The sequence below is a fragment of the Glycine max genome, chromosome 5 (genome assembly GCF_000004515.6).
Source record: "Glycine max cultivar Williams 82 chromosome 5, Glycine_max_v4.0, whole genome shotgun sequence".
Taxonomy (NCBI): Eukaryota; Viridiplantae; Streptophyta; class Magnoliopsida; order Fabales; family Fabaceae; genus Glycine; species Glycine max.
The window spans coordinates 29,304,669-29,326,818 of NC_038241.2; the positions used below are offsets into that span (position 1 = coordinate 29,304,669).

The window sequence follows — 22,150 nt, forward strand, 5'->3', positions numbered from 1 at the left end:
ATTCAGTTTAAATTTTGAAAAAAAAAACTATTTCAAAGCAACAAGTAATTGATTTTATATTAGTGAGGGCATTCAGGTAACAATTTAACTAAGCACTTATTTTTATAAATTGTGGGTAGTTTGTTTAAAATATTCTTTTAAATAAGTGTTTTGTATATAAGTATTTTTTTTTAAGAAGCAAATATGATTTGCTTCTTAAAATAATTAAAAAAAAAATTTAAAAGTAAAAGTAGTTTAGATAAATATACTAAAAACAGACATTTGTTTGTTTTATTAAAATAATTGATTATTTTAACAAATAAGTTTAAATAAAACCACCTATGTTTGAATAAATTTCTCAATAAATATCTATACAAGAAGAAAATTATAATGGTAAAATGAATTAAATTTCTCACCTAAGTTAAAGTTAAATTATACATAAGTTACAATAAACTTTTGAGGAAGTCAAACTAGAGAAGTAAAAAAAAGAAGAAGTTAATTTTAACTTGTAGGGTATATTTGGTTTAAAGAATGAAAATAGATTTTTTTTTAAATTAAAATAAAAATAAAAAGTTTAAATTTAAAAAAAGTAAAAAATTTATTTCCAATATTATTTCTCTCCTCTTTATCCAACACACAGGTGGAGAACTTTAATTTATTATTTTGTACAAGTAGTTATTCAGACGTTTATTCAAATAGGAAAATAATTAAAGAAAAAAACGAGGTTAAATAGTATTATATAAACGAAAAACTATTTTCCTAATCTATCTTAGAAAACTTAATTATTAGTTAAAATAAATTGTAAAAAATAAGCAAGCCTATCATAAAGTATTTTTTTTTTATAAACTGACATAAATAATTATAAAAGTATTTATGTCAAAAAATATATTCAAATAAACTCTTGCGAATACAACTTAATTCTACTAATATTTTTTTTTGTGAATGACTTAATTCTACTAATATCTAGTTAATTCCCGGCTCTTTGGATTTTACTAGTTAAACAAGCTAAACATAAAATCGCTAAAAAAAAAAAAATTCAATCAAACCCATTGATTAAATCTTAGTTCTTAATCTATAAATAGTTAAGGTAAATTATATTGATATAATAAAATATCAATGAGAAGAGATAAATATTTTCGATAAAAGAATATATATATATATATATATATATATATATATATATATATAAATTATAAGTACATGCTTATATATTTACTTAACTTTCAATTGTAGTTTTTATTTTTAAAATTCAATTTAAATTATATGAAAATCCCAACTTATCTAAGGAAATTCATAATTTTCATTTTACATTATATACTCCAACCTACGCTATTTGTAAGAATATACAAATGGTGTGTAAATATCTTCCTATTGTATAAAATATATGCCTTTCAAAAATACTATTGAGTAAGATATATGGAATGATGCTTCACTTTTAAATAGTTGGTTAATATGCATGTGTCAGGCTTTTTAGGATCGAGTTTTATGTACTCAAAATTTGATGCATCATTTGGTAAAGTTAATAAAGTTGAACTATTTGATTTTCATCTACCAATTCTTATTCCGGTAAAAAAAATCTAACAATTCTCATTTAACCAAATGTACCACCATTATCCACATTGAATTCCAATTCCTATTTTTATCCGTGTATTTGGATAAATTAGACGTGTTTTTACATTTTTTTTTTCTGACAGTCATGTGATGCATCAATTGGACGAGTGGGACCCACAGCCAGTGTGTATGACCATCAAGATAAGAAAACTAGACATCATTACACAAAAAATGAGTTTACCACGCACACATGCAACAACAAGGAAGAAATTGAAGAAAAAAAATTAAATAAAAACAATATAATAGGTAATTATTAAACAGTAATAATTTTGTTGGATTGGATAAAGCTGGTCAAACGTTGCTGACTGACACAGGAAGGAAGAGAGAGTAACAAAACCCTATGTTCGTTGTCTTCTGTGCTACACGCATTATTACAAGAACAAGAGATAGTAGAGAGAGGTCCTTCCACTCACTCGGCATTGGCATTGAGTGCATGTTTGATTTTGCCATTTAATTACTTATGAGATAAAAAAACTCATTTCATCAACGAATCATGATTCTTGTTTTATATTCATTTTATTTTTATCTATTTGGATTTATATTAAAACATCCATCATAATATTTCAATGCAAACCAAATGTATATAATCTCTTTTTTTATCCTTTTCTTGCACTCATATTTCGAAGCCACAAATGTGGGTCATAGCACTTCCTAATGTAGATTGTGGAGTAGAACTGTAATAATAAAAGTTTGAGAAGAAAAGTATTGTTTAAAAAAATTACCAAAAAATACTGCCAGTATTTTCTAGAAATTAACCAAAAAAAAACTAATTATATTTTAGTGTCATCAATTAGCCTTTTAGGGATATAGTTAATGAATTAATATATATTATTCTATAAAAAACTTGTACTAGTACAATTTTGAATTAAAAAATTACTAGTACTATAAAGTATTGATAATAATTTATATTTATAAGAGCTTTTACTTTTAAATTTTAAATAGTATTCTCGGAACTCTGTTAACATTTTTACTTTTTTACGTCAAATTAAGTGTATATTTGAATTAATGTTGAAAAAATTGATTTTAAATAAAATTAATTTTACAGCATTAATTTTGATTAAACTTAATTTTAAAATTATGTGATTTATGTTGGGATATTTTTATTATAGAATTAAGTTAAGAATAATATTTAATATATATTTTTTATCCAATACAAAAATTACTTAAAATTATTTAACTCATAATTAATTATCAACCTATAATCAATCTTAAAATGTTTTTCAACCTAAACTCAAATTTGTAAAAATTAATTTAAAATTAATGTGGAACCAGAATCATTTGTCCAAGAAGCACAAACCAAACACACTGAATTAAATCAAGCTTGGCATGTTTCCCCGAATGAAGTGCTCGAAGCACTTTTACGTGAAAGTTCTTGTTGCTTTATTGTTCTCACCACCAAAAAAAAAAAAAAGTTCATGTTAAGGTCTCATTAGTTGTAAAGTTTAATAAAAGTAATTCAGCTAAAGTTGAGAAAATATTATGTTATAACATGATTTTTCAGTAAAAAAAAAAATTTAGGAAGAAAATAAACATGCCTAAAATATTTGTATACTTTAAATTTTCATAACTCTATTTTTTTTTTTTGCACTTTCACGAACATAAATTGACTTAATTATCAATTTAATTTTTAAATTACTTTAAAAAGATTTAATTTAATTCCATTTTTTTCAAAAATCAATTTAATCTTCAGTTTTTTTAAAAAAATATATCAATTTAATATTTTCCGTCCAATTAATCCGATGTCCTTACAATTCTTAATTTTAACAATTTTTATTTATGAATAGTGAGGATTTTTAATCGGCATTATATTTATTATTATTTTAAGAAAAAAAAAGACAACGTCGTTTCGTCGTCTGCTCGCGCGCGCGATCTCCAACCCAGACCCATCGCGCGGCAGCCCCAAACACCACCACCAAACCAGATCAGATCCGCAATGCCTCCGACCAGCCACCGCGCACGCGATCTCCGTTGCTTTCAATGTTGGTGTTTGGCTCAAATCTGAACTTGTGGGTGCTGTTTGGGAGGGTTAAGATGGTGGTAATGGAGTTGGTGTGGTAGGTCAAGGGTGGGGTTGGAGCGCCGGCGTTGGGGGCCTGGGTGGTGGCGTTGCTGAGTTTGAGTTCTGGAGGTGGTGTTGTTGCAGTGTTGGTGAGGGTTTGGGTGACTCGGGTAGGGAACGAGTTGACACAGTGAGTCCCAGCAGTGGTGAGAGGAGTTGTTGCGACCGAAACATAATTTAAGGCAAGTCGTTAAATTTTACTTTAAGAAATTTGATTTTCACCAACGATTTCTTTTTTGGGTAGGCAGTTTAAAGAATTTGATCTAAATAAGTTACAAGGTATTGATGAAAATAAGCGTTGGAGTTTCATCTACTATCTTTATCTTTGTATGGGCAGTGAAAGTGACGAGTGAAGCCATCAAACGTGGGTAGCAGCAACGAGCAAGAGAAGTACTGAGACCCCGGAAAATAACCATTATTATCCTATCTAATACAATGGTCCCCTCTCCATTGCGAACAGGAAATAGCACACTTTTCTGGAAGAAAATGACCAAACGCATACCATCAAATAATAGGACCAGAAATAACCAAGCAATCCTTTGCCCTCAAATTTCAATCAGGTTTGAATAAAGTGACAATTAACAACATATTATATATAGGTAACTACATCTGCAAATGGTAGCTATATGCCTATATGTGTTTACGGTGACCATAAGACCAAAACCAATAACGTTATTTATCACGGTAACCACTTTTTGCAAGTATCTTCTTCCGGAGAAATTATTGTTTGAAGCACCATATACTGTTTATTTATTGTATGAAGCAAGTCCACCTTTTGGCTAAGTTAATAAAACTTAACTACATGGTATATAGAGAATGAGAAAAATTATGAATACATGGTGTTACTGTGTAAGATATGGAGTGTGATTTAGCTTGAATAGCGTAAGAGAGGTTGAAAGAAATAAGCGAGAATGAAAGATAGATACGAGAGAGAACTTTCATAATACTCCTAGTATTGAATCGTATTGTGTGTGTTCAAAAGTTTGCATGTGGTGTCATTGTTCACATGATTTGTTACAAGTATTTTGTGTTAAATATCTTATTTGCAGACTATATTTGAAGTCAGTTTATTGCTAAGACATTTTATACTTAGGTTAATTTCTTGATCTTATGGTCGACTTGTAATCTTTAAGTTATCTTTCTTATGATTATGTTTTTATCATGTGTTCATGATATGTAAAATTTATATTTATTCCGAAATATACAGTGATTTTAGATTATATAATAAGTAGACAATGTCCTTTTAATAAATAAGTAAGAAGTTTGATAATCATTTTGATGTTCATCTTTAGTGGATTTTAGACAATGTTCTTTTTTGTCACATTGTTATTAGTATGATATATTTATTGGTTTTATTGATAATTATTTTTTTTTAGAAAATTTTTAAAGAAATTTGAATATAATTTTACTTGTACCTTTGATTTATACATATAAATAATTTTAAGGAACAATTTATAAATATTACTACTATAAATCGCTGCCCATCGGGCCCATTCTAGAATAATAATAAAAGAAAAACTACAATAAGTCACCACTCACCATTAAAGTTAGAATTGGCTTAAGATGATACAACTTTTCCGATCCGCTCCTTTACCATATTTTTTCTGCACCTATTAAAAAATTGATGTTCATACTTTCACTTCATGATCATTTATAATGTATGCACACGCACCCTTTTGATTCTGATTCCTAAAGCCAAGGTAAAAAGCCAATAATGTCGGAACTGCGTTCTCCTGAGGACCGCTAAACAGCTGAATATCCGCGAAATAATGTATGCACAGCCATTTCAATTGGCTTCAATTTCAACTGGTGGTTACCAAATTTGTGCACTGTGAACTTGTCCAATTCAAGAATGCATGAATCTTAATTGTTATGAACTGCATTACTTTTTTTTTTTTATCAATAAGTATTAATTGTTAATTTATTAATTTTGTTAATAAAAATCAAAATTATATATAAAAAATTTTAACCATTCAACTGATCTTATATATTTATGGACTGTACTACTTAGTAAGGCAGATTGATGCCCACGTTGATTAGGAACAGGATTAATTAAGAGATACCCTCCTAATCAATCACCATCACCTTTTGATTTTGGCCACTTAAATAGATATATTGTCATCATGATTATTCATTCTGGCATCCAAGAATTATATGCATCGGTGTATCTAGGTGTTCCACTTTATTGCAAGCTGAGAGGTCAAGTTTGTCCTTATATATAACCTTTTGATTAATCATTAAAGAATTGGAGCCTCGCTTCTACGTGCCTTACTTGACCGGATCGAATTAATCATCATGCAAAGTCAGATTAATCTTGTTGATGATAACTCCTATGCACAGAGCACGTGATTGGATGACTCTCACAATATTTCTAGGGTTAGCTAGCTGCTAGAGAAGGAATTTTAGGAATAAATTTAAAACTATTTTAAGCCTCCTTATCTACATCGATTAAAAAATTATTGAAAGAGGAGTAGATCTCCATGCTGGTTCTTAACTAGTTTTACTTTTTTATTGAAAAAAAAGTTTATGACTAGAACTTGGATATAGTAATATAGAGTATGTGTTTACAACTGGCTGATAGACTTAAAACTAGAGATTCTAGATTCAACAAAATCCTAAATTGTATTTGAATCTTATATGATAAAAGGAGAATTATTCTTATTTATGAGTGTTCCTGAGCCGAAGGTCTCAGGTCCAAATATTAGAGTCTCAACTATTTTATTATGATCTCCTTCATTATTCTCGATTGACCTATTTGGCCCAACCATTTATACTCGCTAAGTGCTGAACCTAAAAAACGTAGTGCTGAGCCTATAAAACGTAGGTACTTATTATACTTAGTGTTTGTTTGCATAGGAGTTCGACCAAACACAACTAACATTTTAGGGAAAACTCCCCTCACGTTGCTTTGAAGTTTTGTACCTTGAAAAACCAAAATTTTCCATTCAATGTTGTTTGGATGGATTTCCAAACAAGCTCTTAGTTAGCCTATCTAACCGGACAGTTTAATATGCGTACTATTTTGTCAAAAATTTTGATTTTACAAAGTAATAATTTGGTACTCCCTCCGTTTTAATATAATGGTCTTTTTAACATTTTGTTTTTATTTTAAATAATACTCCCTCAGACTGAAATATTAGAAGAAGAAAAATTCAATGTGTGTTTAACTAAAATATAAGAAAATTTTAAGTAACTTTCTCTTATTTAATGATAGTATTTTTAAAATATTTTTTATTTAGTTGAGTTTTATTTCAAATAACCTTTTTTTTCTATCTTATACAATTAATGTAAAGGATACTTTAAAAAGTGAATTAACTTTTTTCTATTGAAACTATCAAATTAAATAATATTAACTAATTTTTTTGACGAGTACTATAATTTAATTTTTTTTTCTTATACTTTAATCTAGGGGGAGTAGTCTGTTTAGTTTTTTTAAAATTATTTTTTCAATAATACCCCTAGACAATAGACATAATTAAGAAGTTGCAGTGAAAATAAACATTGGTCATAAAAATAAGATGGTGAGCATTAGAATGTATTATTACTGGTTGTTAGTGAGATAATTTGCAATGAAAGTAGTTAAAAAATTAAATATATTTTAATCTAAATTTGTATTCTTTATTAGTATGTCACAATCATCATACAAGATCATTATTTTAGAAGCGACGGAGTAGTTTGAATATTTGTAGTGGGTAATTCTAGTGCGGGATACACAAGATTCGCTAGCTGTAATTGCATTAGATTTCACTTGGAATAAGAAAGACATTGTGTTGAGTGGAACAAAATTTGGGAGCCCGAAGCTCTTGTATCCCATAAAACACGTTGTATCCTATGCATAGAATTATTTAAACTGTCTTGGTCTTGGAAGCTGTTCCTTTTGTCTGCTTTAACACCATTGGAACCCCAAACTATTCATGGGTCTGTCCCTCTAATTCTCTCGAAAATCATAACTGGTCCCTGCTCCCTCACTTGCTTTCCTTCCCTTTTTCTAACGTACAAGTAACATCTTGGAGTTGTGTGTGATGAATCATGAAAGATTGAAGCAGAGCAAGTGGGTTGATGCTCATTATTCAACTTTTGTATGTAGTATTGCTTGATATGTGAGGGAAATGACATAGCCAGTCTTTTCAATTTCACAAAAAGAGCAAGGCTACTGCACACTGATATATATCGTGATAATAAGTCCCTACCCAACAAACTAAGCAAAATATTTTACTTGCTATTTGCAAAGTTGCAATTTTATATACTAGTAATATATAGAGGTTAACGACAAAACTTTGAAAGAGATATTAATAACTACCACTGAAGATTGACGACAAAGAGGACACATTGAACTGATAAATGCGTGTTTTTGTTCTTTTCGATCTCATAAATTTTACTTAACCGACTGCTACATGATAATGTTTGCCAAATTCTACTATCATGCAACCACTTACATTTTCTTTTTTGGTTACATGCAACCACTTACATTTTGTGTCGCAAGTTTTAAACTCAAATTAACAAAAAATAAATGAGTGATGCTTGAGTTTAATGACTATATATACTATTAGTATAACTTTTTTATACTACCAATTAATCACGAATGATTATTGATATAATTTTTATAAACGTTAATAAATTTACTAATAATACTAATTTGTGATTAGATAATAATAATATAAAATTGTTATACATTATTAGTGTCTATTTTCTTTAAGTTTTAAAATTAATTGCTACATTCTATTGCTATAAAAACTATTACATCGTTAACTAATCTAATAAAAAATTTCCAAAAAAATTGATGAACCAACTTATGTGTTAAACTTTAATCTGTTCAAATTTTTACTTTTTTCTGCTTTCCTTTTGATATCATAATTAAAAAAAAACCAAAAAGGGTTTAATTGAAATTTATAAATAATTTTATTGGGGATTAGGGACAGCATTTGGGCCCACGAGGTCTAGACAGGACAAGATTGTGTTGAAAAGGATAATTTCTTGGGGTTTGAATACGATTTACAAGCCCAAGAGTACTACCCTCTACTTTGTCTGGTTGTGGGCTAAACCATAGTTGATGTGATAAGGATCAGTTTTAGATCGAAACAAAAAAAAAAAAAGAGAGAAGAAAATGGAGTAAATACACAATGCATGCATTTGCCATTGCTAACTCATTAATGTTGACTTTGGCATGTATCCCCCTATGGATGCACATACCCTTTCTTTGTCAAGTATCAACTCCCACTAACTTTGTCTAGGTTTGGAATTGGAAAGGAACCATTGCATGTCATTCTTTCTCGTATAAAGTATGAAATTAAATTTGTGAGATAACATCGACATAATGATGTGGTATCAAAGTGATTGGTGAGACGGTGTCTATCTTTCATTGGACTTTTTTATATTTGTTTTTGACGCTTGGTGGAAAATTAACAAAGTGATGTTTCCTGGACCAGGAACTCGTGTTTTGTCTGTCTAGGCATGTTCGGCTTGTAATTTGTAAATCGTAATTAAAAAATAGTTTGAGACAGAAAAATACCCTTAAATATAATATATTATAGTTATAATTATAATTTATTAAATAAACTATTTATGAATGAAAAATAGTTATTCAATTTAGGATGTGTGTATATTGTTGTTATATAGATATGTTACGTCATAGCGTAACTTTGAAGGCTTTTATTCGTGTTTTTCTGTTATAAATCCATTTGGGACGTTGACCATCATTGTGACATGCATATGTTAATTCATTAATTTTTTTTCGAAAGATCCTTTTTCATTGTATCTTTCTTCTTTTAGTTTTTCCCGGTAAGGAAAGAGACGTTTGATTATTGCAAATCAAATAGGCACTTTGCACGATATGCTTTCAATTTTTGCCAATGCTGATTTTTTTTCCATGAGATATTCTTACATATTTTTTTAATTGGATTCTGTTGGATTGAATCATCAGATTCACTTATTAAAAAAATCATTACATCTTTAACTCTAAAAAAAAATTAAAAATACCTCAAACTCAAAATCAATAAAGAATATTTTCAAAATTTGTTTTGCAACTTTTTTTTTTTTTTTGAAATGAGATAACAATTAGTTTATAATAATAAAACATAAACTTGTAAGGTTGTAACCTATTTATCAACTCACATTTTTAGGGAGAAACTTGTAAGGTTGTATTGGGTTGGTTGGGTCTAAACCCCTTACTTAATCTAATTTTAATTTGGTTCAGTAAAATAAATCCAACTCAACTTAATGATCTAATTCAACCCACACAAATATAATTGGATTGAGCGAATTCGTGCAACCTGCTTACACCACTACATCCCACTAATAAAAAATGACAAGTGATAAAAATATAAAAAAAAAGTATTCTTCATTTACTCGATTTAATTTGATTTCATCTAATAAGAAAATGATATAATTAATTCTCTTTAATAAAGATTTGATCAAATAAAGACATGATAAATATGTATAGTAGAAAAAATTTCAATTTTTGTTATTGTAAATAAATAAAATATGTAACCAACTAACTAAATGAAAAATTTTATAAATATATTATATATATATTTTTAATATATTTTAATGTGTATTTTGTAAATTATATTATACAAAATATATTGAATATATTATTTAAATAGATCAATATTCATATATTTTAAAATCTATTTATATATTCATTTTAATATATATATATATATGTATAATATTTATAAATTATATTATATAAATATATTGAAAAACATATAAAATATATCAATAAAATTATTAAAATAATTGAATGAGAATGTAAAAATATCTCAATTATGTTATCATCCTTTTACAAACCAACAAGAAATACACATAATATCATTAAGAAAAAAAAAAGGAGGAAAACAAGTAACAAAATGGGAGAACTGTACCAAAAATCCATTTACAAAATCAAGAGAATCTATAATAGATCAACTCTGATGCGAAAAGATGAGCTCCTAACAAAACTTGGAGCACCATCCCATTTATTAAAGGAAACTAATTGTATCATTTTTTCATTATCACTTGCCAATTATCTATTATTTGTGTGTAAGATTAAAATGTTGGATGTGTGCTATACATGAATATCTCATTTTCCATTGCTCACACTATTCTGCCCCAGCCCAATCTGGCAATCTCCATTCCCATCTTCGTGGTAAGCAACGAATTACTCATACGTCCAGTAAAAAAATATGCACGATATTGTGAAAGGGTAAGCAATCACGCTTTAAGAATAGAAATTTTAGTCCCTGTTTATGTTATACTACTATTTTATGTTACTATGTAAAACAAGACGAATTCTAGCTTGCAAGACCTCCTCAGGTCTTGTACCGTGCAAAAGTGGTTTTGGAACCCTTAGAAACAACAATTAGACAATTAACGGTGGAGAGGGTAACATATGATAAAATACTGGATAACAAATAGTAGTACTCTGAATGGTCATTCTTCCTACAGAGTCCAGAACGTCTTCAACTGAGCTTCTACCTCCACTCGTCTGGATCAACCAGAGTCTTATACATATTCACTTTAGCAGTTTAGCTAGCTGCGAGGAGGAGAAAACAATGGTGAAACTGAAGAAGGATCCTGTTATCCTGTAAAGAATATTGAGTTATTTACTTAACATGTTCTTCCATTAATTACCTTTGAGTTAGGTCAAATATTTTATAAAAAAATGGAAAGAATCTTTGGCTACGCACCAACCTACGTAAACCTATTAACTTTGCATATTACTAACACATGTCCATATGTATTTGGGCCAAAGAGATATAAGATTAATTGGATGTAAGAAAGAAGAGAAAGAGAGAAAAATTGTGGATTCAATTTTTGTTGTTAACAAAAATCTAATAAATTAATAATTAACATTTCTTGATCCTAATATATAATCCATTCGATCTCAATTATAAGCAAAAGAAAAGACATACTTCAGAATTATTAAGAAAATTAGTTAATTTTATTAAGTTATATCATTTTCAATCAAAAAATAAACTTTTTCCTAAACTATCATTTATTAGAATTTGATATCAAATATAAATGAATGATATTTTGGAGATAGTCTCATTAAATAAGTCATAAATAATTGATATTTATTTATATTTGAAATAAAAAATAAGAAATTTTTGTTATTTATATTTAAGAGCGGAGAAAGTATATGACAAAATGTCCTTAAAATATTAGTTAAGGAATTAGAAAAAAAATATTTATTAAAATGTGTAAAATTGTATTATTTATAATTTTTTATGTTCTCTTATTATTTTAAAATAAATATTTTTTAACTTCCTTGACTAATATTTTATTTAAAAAATTAAATGATTTTTTTTAATTGTGAATATATATCCACCATTTTTCTACAAAGCTTGTGGTGGTTACCCAATCAATGTCTAGGCTATCCTTTCCTACCCTCTTAGCTCAGCTTAGCTACAGATACTGAATTAGGGCTTCTACATGTGGCCCGCATATATATAATATAGCGCTACCATTGTGTTTAAGCACGCAAGTAATTATGCCATTGACATGCTAAAGTTTTGAAAAGGTGGTCCTTCAACATATTGATGGGATGGGATTAATGGCAAGTGCATTAATTAAGAGGGACTAAGCTTATTTATCCTTTGTCATACGCTTGTGTTTTCCCGTGGCAAATCCATCGACTTATTTCACATTTAAGTGTCAGCATATATCTGCAAAGGTTAATGGCTTTTCGCAGTTTAGAAGGCGCAAGTTCTGTTTTTCTGTTTCTATGAGTTGGATTTTGTTAAAACTAGTATTTTTGTTTTATATATATATATATATATATATATATATATATGTTTCACAAAATAAATATTTATTTTTATATAATTGCAATCTATAATAAAAAATTTATGTGTAATTTGAATTTAAGATTTATTATTAAAATTTTAAATTTCTAAAATGTTCATAATTTAAAACTAATCACAACCATGACATTCACTGCCTTAGTTTCTAAAAGATAAATTCTTCCCTAATTTAGTCGCCTATGATTAATGAAATGCTAAACGTAAAATTTATATATACCAATAATTAACAATCTCACCCACCCTTAATTTTGATAAACAAAACTCCATTATGTCAAATTTCAGGTCAAGATTAAGTCTTATCCAAGGTATAGTTTGCTTTACTTGTTTGCTAAATCAATCTTGATTGAATCAAATTAATGTAGTCTTATCCAATTTTAATTAGTTACTCGTTTACTTGATTAAATCATCTGATTTAATGCATGGAGTCTTATCCAGTCTCGCCTTATAATTTAAGAAAAAGTTTCATCCAACTTTTAATCTCCACCATGCGAAAATCATCCCATACATAGCTTCCGGTACTTAATTTGCACTAGTAGTTAAATATGGAGTAAAACTTATAAGATGTATTATTAATGAATGATATGACATGATTCTTCAACTACTTATTTTTGTTTTTTAATATATTTTATGTAGTTTTTAATTTAAAATATATTTCATATATGATTTATTTAAAAAAATATGGGTTGCAAAAGAAATAAAGGAATAATTAAGGGGCTTTTCTAATCCTTGAAAAGAATTATGAAAAATGTTTGCAACATTCTTTTCTTACACTTTTATTCTAACCCTTTTCCGTGATTGATATCATTAATTTTAGGGAATCTCATTTCTTATTTAATGATTTTCTCTTCTAGTCTAAAAGTAAAATTCATCAAAATTGGTGATTTGTAACCAATTTTAACCAATTATTGAGAAAGTGTTAAAAAGAAAGTGAGATAGAAAGTGGCTGGTATTTCTCAAGAATTATATTAAATATTACTTTTTCATCTATAATCAAAATTAAGAGTATATTTGTTCAAACATTCAAAAACCTCAAACGTGAATTGAATCCATGATATAAAACTTTCAAATTGATTTCAACATCCAAAGTGTATTTTTTAATTTAAAATTTCATATATGACACCTTTATATCTCAGAAGACTAACTCAAAATGTAATTTTATATTCCAACTTTCCAATTAGTCTTTTCCAGAATGTAAAGGAGAAGCCCAGGAAATTTATGAGAGACAGAAAGAAACACCCACAATCCCAATGTTGAAGCCCAGTTTCAAGCTCCTCTTAAATCCTAAAAGCAGAAAAGCCCAACGTCACCCTTGCCGATATCCAAACTCCATAAATCACCAGGCTTTTGCCATGTCCATTCCTTTTTTTTTTTTTTTCTTTCTCTAATACACTCCCTTTTTAGTTTGTTTTAAATTTTTACTATAATAAACACTCTTTATACCCAAAAGACCCTTATACATTAGATTGTTGTACTCTAGAAAGTACTTTTCAAAATACAAAATCTAAAATAGTATTCCGTAAATTACTTTCCAAAATATAATAATAAAGTATTGGAAAGTACTATACTCTTTTAGATTTTGTATTCCGGAAAGTTTTTGCAGAATTTAAAAGAAAAACAACATGTTATATGGGGTGGTGGCTTCTTTAATTTTTAATTTTCTTTCATTCACAGCTCTATTTCTTTTAATATTTTTTTTCCACTTCATGACAGTAAGATGCTTTTCTGCTTTTTGTTTATATGTTATCATTCATATATACTCGTATCTTGGGGAGCTTTATACACCACATACACTTGGTGTTCATATACTGGATGTGAAGGTAGTGGCGGGGTAGGTAGAGATTGTTATATGGTGTGGTGGCTTCTTTTCTTCCTATATACTTTTTCCCCCCTCCTTTCTTGTCTTTCCTTGTTACTTTTTTTGCGGGTTGCTCTATTGTTTTTTGTTGGTACCTATGGTTCCTCCCTGTTTCATTAATATATTCATATCTTTGGTTTGGTTTTTTTTTTATATATATATATATAAAAAAACAAAGAACTAATATGTTAAGTTGATTGATGTTTACTTAGAATGTGCTGGTTAAGGAGATATGGGATTTCTCTAGGAACAAAATTCAAACATATTGACTTTTTTGGAATTTGTCATCTTTTAGTTTAAATTTGAGAAGGGTATTGTTGCGCGGTGGGGCTGGGGCTGGGGGGAGGGGTTGTGTGCAACAGTGTGAGAGGGAAAAAAGGAGGTTTAAAATAAGAAGGTTATTTAAGTCACTTAACTTTAAAATAAGAGGAGAGAGTGTACTTAAAAAAAAAAGAGTGAATATAGCATTTGGCTATCACTCTTGCTTTCAATCACCAGCAACCCAATTTAAATAGCTGGTCCATTTTAATGAGTCCAAAATCCAAATCACTCACTATAAGATGAAAGAAAAAAAATGCATTGGAAGGCAAAACAAATTCCTTGAAGTTCAAGCATCACCATGAAGCCATAAAAACAAAACATGTCTTTAATTTGAAACACAAAAGGGTCAAGAATCCGCACGGTGTGCGTGAGTGTGAGCAGCAGCAAGGAACAAAGCACCAGTTCCAGAGCCACCATGCGAATGTTCAATGATGACATTGTCTGAGAGATCCTTGCCAAGCATTTCCCACACGCTGCTGTGAAGGTAGTTTCTGAAGATGCGGTAGTGCTCATAAAGCCCTCCTTCCACAGTCACCACACTCTTTCTATTCTCAACTCTGCCCAGCTTCTTTATTATCCCCACGATTCCGGCCCCGGCTAGGCGTGCACCGCGCTCGGTCACTATGTCACACACCTGAAGATATAAGGTGGGTTGGATGATTAAAAAAATAAATAATAAAGGTCTTGCATTTATTCCTCTCTATTAATAAAAATTAATATTCCAATAAATTAATATTTATCGGTAAAAAAAAAAAACTCTCACCCACCTCTGCCACCATTTTGCGTGCCATTGGACTGCAACTATCGATCTGCATGTGTTTCGTTGAATTTCAATTCACATTAATGTCTTGCCTCTTTTGTTACCATGCAATGTATCTTATAAAAAAGATGGAAATCTTACATCAAAAATCTCCCAGAGTTTCTCACTCACTATTTCACGATCCTCGGACGTATCTTGATGCATAGCTGCCATATCTGGAGACCTACACGAAGTCACAAATATTTAGTCTTCATTATTTGAAAGTTAAATGATTTATTTGGTTTTTTATTTTATTTTTTTATTTAGTTTGATTATTTATCTTTTAAAAAGTTTAATTTATTTTTTTATTTTATTTTATTTTTTAATTTAGTCTTATATCTTTTTAAAAACTTTATTGGATCATTTATCTTATTTTTTTTTCAGTTTGATTTTTTTATCTATTAGTTTATTTAAGATTGACATCATTAATCATTTGAAACTAAATTCTTTTGGTTTTAGGTTTTAACCCTTTTCCTTCACTTTATTTTAACAAAATGATTAACAATGTTAATCATAAATGGATCAAAAGATTAAATGGAACAATAAAATGAAATAAATGATCAAAATAATTTTTTTAAAAAATAAAAGACTAAATTAAATAAAAAAGATAAATGATTAAATTAAATTTTTTAAAAGATAAAAGATGAAGCCAAACCAAATCGTACCCTAAAGACAATAATTGAAGACAGCACCTTATTGAAAAAATTCTTCATATCATAGTGTCCTAAATATTATAATTAAATATGACATGTAACAAAATCTTATAAGTTCATATTCTAAATTATTTTTAACCAAAATTAATTTCATTAAAAAAATAAATTTTGATCTAAACACACTGAAAAACCGTGCAATAAAGTGATCGAGGCTTGCAATACGAGGAACTAATTATGGATTTAGATACCTTAGTAAGTATGGAGTCATTAACTTTGGAGGCACCCTACTTCCAAACAAGTCTGTTTCTTGGGCCAACTTCAACAAGACATGTCTCACAACTTCTCCCAAATACATTCCTGAAATAAGCTTTTCGAAAATCTGAGATGAGGTAAAAAAACAGAAGAGTCAGTGGCCAATTCTCGATGATTAATTGCGAATTACGATGGTAAATATACAACAGTGATTTTAGGAGCTATACCTCGCTACCAGGATTTGAGCTTTCAGCATCTACACTAGCATCAAATGTTGTTAAAGGAAGATGAGGAGAATTGAACTTTCCCCACTCCATGCTAATTACCTGCAATACTACACCCGAATTAATCATTTAAGTTGCTTAATTCACAGTTGACAAATCGTGTGTGTGCATGGAGATAATTATTTTAGTCCAGAATAATTATGGTCATAACTAATCTCATTCATTACATGTATATCAATGTTATTAATTTTTTTTAGCAAATTAAAAAACTCAACTATTCCATCCATTCCTTTTTATGTGTCATTTAAGGTTATGTAGAAATCAAGAAAAACAATAAGTTTTCTTGATTCTAAAAAATTAGTCATGAAACTTCTTTTTTTATCCATTTTTCTTCTTATTTCACAATAAATACATGTATAAAATAATTAAATATTAAAAAATAAGTAAGAGTATAATTAATAAAAGAATAATTAATGTGATCTTGAATTTTGTAAATATCATAAATAGAAATAAAAATTTCAAAAATTCGACACTTAAAAAAGAAACCAAAGAAGTATATATTGTCTAAGAATTATTTAAAACCATAGACATGTAATGATTCCAGACTGCTTAATAATTTTTCGTGCATGAGTGATCAGGGTAGGTGTTATAATAGTTACTCTCTCCGTTCTTTTTTATTTATCTTTTATGGTTATTATGCAAAAATTAATAAATGCAATAATTTTTTTATTTTAATAAAATAATTGTGAAATTTCTTTTCTTTCCACTTAATGATAAATACATATGTAAGTTAATTAAAAATTAGGACACAAGTAAAAATATAATTGATAAAAGAATAATTAATATGATTTTAAATTTTACAAATGAAAGATAAATAAAAAAAATTCAACAAATAAAAGGAACGGAGGTAATATTAACTAACCAGCTCGCTTGAATTGGGAGATTGTGTAAGGTCATTAGCAACTTCTTCTGTTGATTCTACATAAGCGGCATTTGTGCTCATGCCAAGGGTAATTGCTGCCACGCTCTCTCTGTTATAGTATCTTCCACCGGCCAAACCTCCGATAGTTTCATCAACCTATTCAGCATTAATGTTTTGAATCTGCTGTTGTTTCAGACATGGAAAGACAAAGACCCATGAAAATGTAACAATTACAAAATTAAATTGATAGGCCCACTAACCAGTGAAGAAACATGCATTTTCATTCCATGATTAGTCAACGCTTTATTAAGCTCTTTCACCATTCCTTTGTGAACCTGGTACAACAACATGAATGCTTTAGTTTTGCAACATTCAAAGGGTTCAATTATTCTATGATAAGTCTTGGCAAGGATTAGAATTCAATTGAACAACCAATTTAGGAAACCCAACTCAATAAAAAAGAAAATGAGTTGATTTTGTTTTGGGCACATGCAAACTTGTACATATTATGATACAACTTAATGAACTTGCATCGACTTTTAGTTTAATCAAATGTTTTAAGTTTAGTGACTTAAGCTCAAATTTGTCATTTAGTAAAATTCATTTTTTACATATATTTAACTAAAATAGTTTAGTCAAACTAAAAATACAATTAAATGTTAATATATATTAACTTTAAATTAGATTATTATTCTGATTAAAAGTATCTATATACTTATATACCAGGCTGAGGCTAGTGCATAATCTATAAGACAAGTAAGTCAACTATTCAAATTCATTAAATTGTTAAATAACTGAGTTGTTACCAAGCCAGCTCAACTCACTTCTAGTTCTAGTCTTGATCGACATTTTCTCCGTTGAGATTTTTTAACTTTACAAATCTATTTGTGAAATTGATTTTTTTAATTAAATTAATATAAGTAAATATTGATAATAAGAATAGATATATATTTATATTTGTTGGAAATCCCTCCATAATTATGGAGCACCAAATTCAACAAATATTGATAACATCAAATGCATGGAAAATAAAAGGGGAAGATTCCAAGTTTTTGGAATTTCATCTTTGACTCTTGATGATATTATATTCATCTTAGAGAAATAGAGATAAGATTTTCAAGGGTTCATGGAAGTATGAAAATTAACTTACATCCATTTATTATTCTTGGGAAAAGTCATATCCCTCCATTATATAAATGGAGACTTGTGAGAAGTTATTGCAAGCAACCAAGTGAGATCCTTCAAGCATGATAGAGTGAGAGATTTTTTTTGTAAATCTCTTCAAGAAAAGAGAGTTATATTTCCACCATACTTGGTAAGTGTTTGAGAAATATTGTAAATCATCCTATTAGGTGAGATTGAGATCATTGTAATCCTACTTCATAGTGGAGATATTTTTTCTGAACTTGGTCCCGTGATTTTTCCCTTTCATATTAAGGGGCTTTTCATGTTAAAAATTTCTTGGTGTTATTCTTCTTCTCTTACTCTCTTAATTTATTTTTTTTATTGTCCATCTTAATCATATAGAGAGAGAATAAAATTCTTGGTATTTCCCAATAATATTTAATTTAAAACCCAAGATTCCCGTAACAATAACAATATTACATAAACCTAATGGATATGTTGTGAAATTGAGAGGGTAAGCTAGAAAGATTTATCACCAATGGATCATGAGTAAATCATATAAGTGAAATTAACATCACACTTTAACCTAAGATCTTAAGACTCATGTTTATGGATCTTATTCTTACTTATTTGGTGCTCAATTATTTTTACTTATGCTCATTGTGAGACTTCACCTCATACTTGTACTTTAACATTTTTTCCCTCCATGTGAGTTTCTTCTACATGGTAGTCTCTTCCTCAAGCAGACATTATTTTCAATCCATGAGTATCCTATAGTGGCCTTTAAAGCTTAACTGTGACTACCCTAATTCGTCTAACCATTACCGCTAAAATGCTCTAGTACATTACACCGCCGCAACACCTGCAGGCCAATAAGACTTTCAATATAAGGGATCTCCATATCCATAGATCTGCTATCGCTATTTACTCGTTTATGCCAGTCACCAAGTTGAGTCATCGACTCTAATACCAATTGTTGTGAAATCGATGAGGATAAATACTAGGAAGATTTATCACCAGTGGACCATGAACAAATTATGTAAGTGAATTTGACACCACATTTTAACTAAAAACTTTAAGACTTAAGTTTATGGGTCTTATTCCCACTTATGTAATACTTAATATTTTCATTATTATTCGATGTAAGACTTCACCTCGAACTCTAATAGTATACATATAAGACTTTGCAATAAGTAAATTCGTGTCCAAACTACACTGAGACATATACAATTCATAAAAAAATGTAAGATGTATTTGTATGGATGAATGCACATTACAACAAAACAGGTGAAGCCACTCTACTCAACTGGATTGTTTGCGCTTTTCCGTTGAAATGTTGTGGCCGCGAAAGGCAAAATTTCATCCACTGGATATGATAGGGTGAAGCCCAATTTCTTCTTTTTCGCTGGTGCACCATCGTCAATCTCAGGATGGGATGAAACAAACTTAGCTATCTCTGTAGCTACGTAATCAATTATTTCCTGACAAAAAAAGTTTCAAGTGTGCCTTGGACATTATAGTGCATATATTCATATAAATCAAATTAAGAAAATAACATGTATACACAAAAGCAACATCATAACCAAATTATGTGCATGTTTGACTTGGTCGTGTGTTGAGATTATGAGACCTAAAGTTAAATTTATTTTAATTTTTAATAATCTCAATTAATAATTTAAATTAATCTGTATATCATAAATAAAATTTTAGTTAAAGGTGTGATTTTATAATCAACATTTTTGGTTAAAATATTTTTTTTTATTTATCAATCATAGACTTATTGGTTAAATTTATTTATTTATTTTTTACTAATTTTAATAGATTTTTAAGTAAAGGATAGGTTGAATCTAAAATAGATATAAAATAATTTTCTTTAACTTTTTGAAATAAAATTAAAATTTTTCTTAAATGATTTACAATAATCATTATATTCATAACTTGAGATTATGCAGTCTTATTAATAAAAAAAATAATTACAAATAATAGATCATGTTTTAACAAAACCTACAACTTAATAATTTAAATATTAAAAATATAAAAAAAATGAAACCGGAGAACGTGAAATTTGGAGAAGGTGAAAAAAATCAAGGTAAAAGTACCGTACCTCAGAAGCACCAGCCAACACAGCATCAGGGATGGAAATCTCTTCTCTTTGTAACGCAGAGATAGGCTTATTCTTTCCTCCTAGCCGTGCACACAACATCAACAAATGCTTTCCTTGCAAATTAACCCCATAAAAAAATCCTTCCTCATCTCTGCCACATGCCAATGCGTGTTATTATTATTTTCAAAATAAGCATCATATTCACTACTATAAATACTAAGTTAGTGATTATAATTAATCTTTTGTTTTTAGTTAAATAAAAAAGTAATATCTGAGGAGAGGAAAAATCACTAAAAATACACAGCCAGGTTTCCTAGCGCATTAATGTCATTGTCACAAAAAAATGTTAATTACCCAAGTGGGAGTGATGTAACGTTGGAAATGACCATGTTGAGAGTGGTGGTTTCATGGGAAGACACAAGAGAGATTTTCATGCTTGAGACCAAATCATCAGCAACCTGCCAAAGCTTTGTTACTGGGGTGGCGCATTCACTAGCGAATTTTCGAATAATTTGGTTTGTTTTCCTCAACTGTTGCTCTTTCCACTGCTTCCACCTTCTGATCAATGCTCCTACTACTACCACCGCAAGAGTTGTGCTCACCGCCACCACCACATTCTTCCTCATCCTTCACCAATGATAGCCAAATCAAGATCAGAGAAATTGATAAATTCATGTGTATCAATTTGTCCGAAAAAAACAAAAGTGCTTGGGGGTATGAAAAAAAATCAAAATAACTGAAATCCGTTAATGTAGTATACATGAAGGAACGAGTATCAAGGGTTGAATGTGTTTGCCAGTTGTATGGGTTGAGACTTGAGAGCTCGTTCTCATAAATGGGCTAGCCACCTTAGGAGTAAGCCTAGCCCGTTACTTCAGTAACTCGGGCTTGGGCTTATGGAACAATAATAAAAATGGTCCATAATCTAGTGAGACTAATGTTTATTTTTAAATATTTAATTTTATCTGAAAGATAAACTTATAAAAAGGAATAAAATATGTTTTCAGTCTTTCTACTATCAGTAAAATTTATTTTTTATCACTGTACTTTTAAATTGATAATTTTAATACTTAAACATTGAAAATCATATAGATTTAAGTTCTCTTCTTTAACACAAATGGTTGATTTTAAAGATTAAATTTACATGTTTTATAAAATTTGAAAATCAAAATAATTTATTTAAAATATATATACTAAAATTAAATTTTATTAAAAATATAAGAAGTAAAATGTAAAAGTTGTTTAACTAAATCTAATGTTTGTATGTTGTCTGCGTCTCAAGTAAAAATTGTGGGTGTCTAAAAGTCGTGTTGCCGTCAATTATGTTAACATGTGGATTGCTAGTTTTATTTGTTTGTAGCACTACAAAAGCTACTTTTTGAGTCATGGAGCAAAATTCCTTTCACATAAAGATTTGGAATTTGGAAAATACCTTCACCATACAGATTATGGATATGTAAAGT

The 22,150-nt window shown here is 28.9% G+C and overlaps 1 protein-coding gene across 1 annotated transcript; it reads right to left on the reverse strand.

Annotated features, from left to right (window-relative positions):
* Nucleotides 1-14,886: 14,886 nt before the first annotated feature.
* LOC100796939 (probable hexokinase-like 2 protein) lies at nucleotides 14,887-21,313 on the reverse strand. The gene is given in 10 exon segments (XM_041015415.1): nucleotides 14,887-15,242; nucleotides 15,376-15,417; nucleotides 15,510-15,591; nucleotides 16,309-16,439; nucleotides 16,540-16,673; nucleotides 17,455-17,614; nucleotides 17,719-17,793; nucleotides 19,891-20,064; nucleotides 20,688-20,838; nucleotides 21,042-21,313. Coding segments are annotated over 10 exon segments (1,509 nt in total). The 3' UTR covers nucleotides 14,887-14,954.
* Nucleotides 21,314-22,150: the final 837 nt, after the last annotated feature.